Source organism: Acanthopagrus latus, chromosome 5, assembly GCF_904848185.1.
Source record: "Acanthopagrus latus isolate v.2019 chromosome 5, fAcaLat1.1, whole genome shotgun sequence".
Classification (NCBI taxonomy): domain Eukaryota; kingdom Metazoa; phylum Chordata; class Actinopteri; order Spariformes; family Sparidae; genus Acanthopagrus; species Acanthopagrus latus.
This window is the reverse complement of record NC_051043.1, coordinates 10,593,105-10,599,104: the sequence shown is the minus strand read 5'-3', so window position 1 is coordinate 10,599,104 and position 6,000 is coordinate 10,593,105. Positions and strand designations below refer to the sequence as shown.

The following is a 6,000-nucleotide window of genomic DNA, read 5'->3' as shown; positions in this document are numbered from 1 at the left end:
AAACTCATCTGGGACTAATTACTATCTATGGTGTCATGTGATGTCGTGCAATCAGCTGACAGCTCTTTGCGGTAAACCCTGTGAAGATGAGTGCTGACTGCGAGGTTGTAGAGGAGGTTATCGTAAAACTCTTTGCTGTCCATCTCACTCCACGAGGAATCTCGAGGACTGCACTTCACGTGGCCTCATGCAGCAAAACTTAATGTCATAGTGTCCTCTTAACCGAAGAAACTTTGTCAAACCGCTGCTTCAATCATTCATGAAAAAGAGACGACCGACAAAAGGTTGTATCATCAACGTGTATTTTACATGTTTGAAGTCAATTAATGACCCTTCATCGTACAGTGTGGCATTTATACAACAGACGTAAACAGGTGTCAACAGCAAGCACTTATCAAAATGGTTGAGTTCAAATGACAACAATTAACCTTCTCAGACCAGATTTCCAAAAAGGTTCTTTAATAAATAGCGGCAAACTGACTGACTTCAAAAACATCAGTAGCTCTGTGAGGCAAATATGTCGGACAGTTAGACACTTGAAGAGCTATACTAGCATTTTGTCTGCTGTGGAGTCTGATCAGCACTTCCAGATACAACAAACAGGGCACAGAATACAAAGAAGGTGCTGAGATGATTTAAAGTCACACCTTGTTATAACTCAGTTTACAATTATAAGCCTCCATGTGAATTGCATAACACTTATGAACACTCATGAAGTTCTGTCTTTGTGGGGATTTTCAAAACACGTTGATACAATCAAAGGGGAAAAGAAATCTGAAATGTCTGGACAAACAATGTATTATTTGATCCCACAGATGATGCCAGAATGTGAATTCTTTCCTTCTAACTCAATGGCAGATAACAGAAAGGATTGCCCCCCCCCTTTCCCGCGCACGCACACATCCGGTGTAAACATTCCACATAAGCAAACACAAGGACAGACCTGGAAGTCCATGGAGGGATCTACACACACTTTGGTGCTATCAGCTCCCACCCCTCCCCCTACACAGACACACACTCTCTCTCTCCGTGGTTACAGTGAGTGATGACGGGTCTCCGTTTTTACATTATCTAAGTGACAACCACTGGAGGTCCTGTTGTGCTTCTTGGATTGTACTGTCCATGCCTTGTTGTCCGTTTATTTCCCCAATGTTTCCATTTGCGGTTTCACTTTGGGCGGCTACTGTAGAAACAGTATACTAAAAGCCATGATGACACAACAGCAAGCCACCCAGGGACTCTTCCGCTCACCTGGAGAAAACAAATAAATGTTAAGCTCAGGGATACACAGTTCGGCCGCATTCCATTGGTAATATAAGAAAAATATGACTTAATGCAGGCTTACCTATTCTGGCACACTTCCAGAAAATTCCTAGAAGCCTAAAACACAAAATAATACAAACATTTATATCAATACATCAACAAAACAAAAAGGCAGGACTGACTCTGCTGTAACACTAAAATATATTTTAAAAAAGAGGCCGCCTGCTGTGCTGATATGTCGTGGATAACTGCCTGTCAGACCCGTGACAACTTTACATGAGGACTGAGATCCCCCTTCTGCAAAGCCGAGGCAGCCATCAGACGTCTATTTCCATGTAAGGAATGTGCACAGCAGAAGAGAGGGCGACAGCAGGCAAGTCGTATTATCTCTAGTGACAGCTGAGGCAAATGTGGCATTTTTCTGATGTGTCTGTTGGACCTTGTAAGTATGTGTGTGTCTGCAAGTATATGTGGACAAATTCCTTCAACTTTCAAACTGACCAGATGGTGTCAGCGTCCCATTACGAGTTTTTCTTTGTCTTTTGACTTAGAATAGCCCAGATTAAAGTTAATTTATTTATTTATTTTACAATTTTAGCAAACGTTTTCCTTTTTATTATGTTTTTCTTTAGAAAACACGTTCTCTTATGATTTGCTCTCCCCTCAGTTTCTACCACATGCGAATTGTTTCCATAACATTTGGCCCCAAATCAATACAAATAATGTCTAAAGCCATCAATCAAGTGGGAAAACTATTAAATTATTCCACCTGCCAATCTCAGGCTCAACTGCTTGTCTGGAGAAGACGTCCCTCCCTGCTCCAATGGCGTGTGTGTTTGTGTGACGACTGTGTGAGAACGTGTGCGGCTGTTCCTGGGCTGTGCCAGACTTATTAGAAGTGAATCATGAAGTTTGTACATCCAAGAATAATAATGACTCAGAAATGCTGAAAATTTAGGCCCTCTGCTACTTTGCTTGCCTCGATGAGGAGCTTCTTCTTATTAGTTAAAAAAATAAGCAAGTGTCCTTAGAAGCTCTAGTGAGTGACACATGGATGGATAATGTATTACTTTACATTACATAGAGCAGAATGGGCTTCATTTGAGACCATTTCACATTGGTTCAAATTCGATTTTTAACGAGTGAAAGTAATAAAAGCTGCTCTAGTAAACAACTTGGAATCAAAAAGTAAACTTCATACAAGGCATAAAAATTCATAGACCTTGCTCATTTTGCACTTTGTCTATCTTACTGAATCGGAATAATTCTTTAAACTTACATTAAATGAATGAGTGCAGTAGCACTCCAATAATGTGCCGATGCAGTTTAGTAAAGTTTGGACAAGTGGTTAAATTTATTTGTCTCTATGAATGCGACAAGACAGTAATTTGTTTGGGGCCAAATAACATTGCTAATTTTTTAACCAGCGTTGTATGTACTGCTGGTAGTATATGCAAATGATCAATGGTCAATGTCTCCACCACTTTTTTGCTGGCAAAAATCTGCCAAATAACCCTAAAACATGGTATCTGCAAGATTTTAGGGCTGTTTATTAACTACAGATTGTTGTTTTGTATTTTCTATGAACGCATCCTTAGACAGTACTTAGCACTTAAATCATAGCACTTATGTACTTAAGGTATCCTTGATGACTAACAGCTACTATGCTCAGACGAGGGCTTGAAATTTGCATCTATTTTTTTTATGCTGTGGTTTCTTTCTTAAGACAAATGTACTTATTGTAAGTTGCATTGGACAAAAGCAAGAGCCACCTCTCATATCAAGTAGGGGTGTCTCATCAAGTGCTGACTGAAATGTCTGGACAGTCCTGATAGACCATAAACCAAGATTTGTGTTACTACTCTGCCTATGTTTTGCCTATATATTAAAACATATATTAGCAAACTATTTGGCTGCAATAGTGAAAGATTGTGAACCAGAAGTGGCCAACATTCCTGCATTGTGAATAAAAAAAAAACTCAAACTAGGCAGTGCTGATCAAACCTGACCCATGTTCCTCCTCACTGTCTAATCCTTGCCTAAACATTTTCAGAAACATATTTTCATTTACTGTTTAGATACAGTATGATATTGTTTGCTACCAGCTGGCCGCCTTACTGTTTCCAGTTTCAAAACAGATGATGAGCCAATACCAAGCAATATCCAACTCGCAGCATGTCACCAATCAGTGCGAGTGTTTAATGATCCTGTGCCACGCAGTGCATTCTGGGTGTTGTAGGTTTTATACTTTTTAGCAAATGAGAATACCACTGCCCATTTTATCTGTTTTCCCTAATCTTGTTGACCCAGTTTCAGACCTCATTTGCTTTCTACTGCATTCTTCGCTCAGTTTTATGCATAGGCCATTTTCCAGCAGTGAAATACTTATTTATATATCTGGAGTAGCATGTGATCTTACCCAGTCTTGTTCTTGTCTATCAGGCTGGGAGCCATCGCCCTGATGTAGGCACAGGTACAGATCAGGAGGAGGATCACTGTTAGCAGTGACTGGAAGTTGAAAATGGCCGACTGCAAGATGGAAGAGAATAATATATTTAGTACAAACATGATATAGTGCAGCTTACCAGCAAACCATCATAGAAATTAAAACCGCTGATTTAGTTCATTTACATTTTCTGTGAGCATGATGTTATGATAGTTGGAAGGAGGAATGTTGTTGTACCCACTATTGAGACACATAATTGTCAAAGACTGGGAGACCAGAATAATGGACAGATAACATTTTTACCATAGATTTGGTTAAGATTACCTTTTTGAGTGGGTACATACACTAGCTCCCAAATCTCATACTGCCATGTGCCAAGAACCAAGACAGCTCCACCTTCAAACTATGTGGATTATTTGTATGATACCATTCATACAAACAATTTTATCACACTTACAATACTTGAGAACAACAGACTGAACTGAAAATTAGACAGACATGTAAGACACCAAACAGACATGTCATGTAGCATTAGAACATGCTGTTAATCCACTACAATCTACTACACTGGTGTGTTACTTGGCTGGAGGCAATATTGGACACTACAAGCATGGGTGCTCATAGTTGCTCAAGTAATTTACACTACATTTATTTAGCTGACACTTTTATCCAAAATTACAAGAATCATGCATAATAAATACTTAATATAACACTACAAAAATAGGAAAAGGAATTGCAATGATTTCTGGTGCAACCCCAACATTTATGAAAAGAGTCAGACTCTGTTCATGCAGTGTCATTCTGGGATGACTTCATATGTGCCCTAAATGAGAAAGACCAGAGTTCATCTTTTGAATACTACATCAAACACAGTCTTGGGTGTTCTACATTACTTTGCATTAAAAAAAAAAAAAAATCAGCAAGAATATTAAAGTTTTTGGGGGGTCTTCTCCTGACAGTAACTACACTGCAGCTGCCTCTGTAATTAATGAGGTATGGGACTCAAATTTATGACATTAAAACAAGTTAGTATTCATAGCTATATGCACTTTGTATGTAAACGTTGTGCTTAGTCTTGCAATATGAATGCTGCATGCCTGATTTATCCTTCTCTCTAAATGTTTTGATAAAGATAAAAACAAAACATCTGAATGTCTGGTCCGCATGTCCTTAAGATTGCAATAAAGGAATAATTACGCTACGTGCACACTTGCTCACTTATAAGCTTTCGTTCGAGAAAACAATAACATCCCATTATTGTTAGTTCATAAACAACAGCGCACTGCCAGTCCACAATAAGCAGATCAACCACACAACTACAAACTGTTACATGCTCCCTGAATGTTACTGCAGCTACGTGGCACACACCTCTAAACATTGCGATGCTGGCTCTTTTCTTATTGATATATCATTAAATTACTTTTGCATTGGGGATCAAACGACAAGCGACGATAGAAGACCGCAACTTACACAGTGATCTAAATATTTTATATGACGATGTTTAACAACAGAAGCATACTGTGATAGCTCGATAGGCTAAAAGTTTAGCGAATCTCAGTTAGCCAATGCTAGCTAAGTAGTTTAGCATTTACCATACGTCCTGCTTTACCACGAAGGCTAGCGTAAGGTGTTATCACAGTGTTTTGCACAGAGAGTGGGAGAACCGCACGTGCTGTTCATAAAGCCTAAAAGACGTCGTAAAAGAGCAGAAGCGCATTTTCTTCATATAAACAAGCTTACCATTTTTGTTGTGAGTCAAAGCCACATCACACTTCCTGCTCTCTGGAACTTACGTAACGTAACCCAAGACGTTTCCGTACGTACGCACGCGTTGCTCCGCAATGTTTCGTGTCTCTGATTGGCTCAGAGCACAAGAGGTGAAGGTTGAACGCTTCAGTCAAAAGCTGTCCACAGAGAGGGAGAGCGGCAATGAGTTGAGTTTCATTGCTTCGTTTGGACATCGCAGTAATTAGCCCTTACTGTACCGTAAGTCTTTTTTAGGAAGAAATGTACTTAACTTATGCTATCCACACCGACATTAGGGTGAGTCAAGTCACTCCGGCTATCAGTATGAGGAAACCACTGTAATATTTAAGCAGGGCGGAACCACTGTAACACGCTCAAGAGTGGGCGCCTTACTGTTAAAGGAGAATCATTCAGACCTGACATTAGAACAGCGACGACGTGAAGATAGCTGTAAGATAACGTAACGTTAGCTAATTAGACAGAACTTCGAGGAGGTGTTATACATGCATTTAAATGTTAAACGGCTGTGGATATTAATATACAGG

The 6,000-nt window shown here is 39.6% G+C and overlaps 2 protein-coding genes across 6 annotated transcripts in view; one reads left to right on the top strand and one right to left on the bottom strand.

The window, feature by feature from the left end:
- Window positions 1–280: 280 nt before the first annotated feature.
- tmem167a (transmembrane protein 167A) lies at window positions 281–5,573 on the bottom strand. 2 transcript variants are annotated; one of them, XM_037098835.1, is made up of 4 exons: window positions 5,450–5,573; window positions 3,683–3,792; window positions 1,346–1,380; window positions 281–1,251 (listed from the first exon to the last, which is right to left on the bottom strand). In XM_037098835.1, exons 1-4 carry the CDS (start codon window positions 5,450–5,452, stop codon window positions 1,181–1,183), a joined length of 219 nt encoding a protein of 72 aa, XP_036954730.1. In that variant the 5' UTR covers window positions 5,453–5,573; the 3' UTR covers window positions 281–1,180. The 2 variants fall into 2 exon arrangements, with proteins under 2 accessions (XP_036954730.1, XP_036954731.1); XM_037098836.1 differs by lacking the exon at window positions 5,450–5,573 and adding an exon at window positions 5,302–5,321.
- LOC119019884 (DNA repair protein XRCC4-like) overlaps window positions 5,566–6,000 on the top strand; it is a 25,184-nt gene continuing 24,749 nt past the window's right edge. For 2 of the 4 annotated variants that reach the window (XM_037098830.1, XM_037098831.1), the window contains exon 1: window positions 5,702–5,752. In XM_037098830.1, the coding sequence (XP_036954725.1) occupies window positions 5,717–5,752 (36 nt within the window). In that variant the 5' untranslated portion in view covers window positions 5,702–5,716. The other 2 variants (XM_037098832.1, XM_037098834.1) reach the window with 2 other exon arrangements.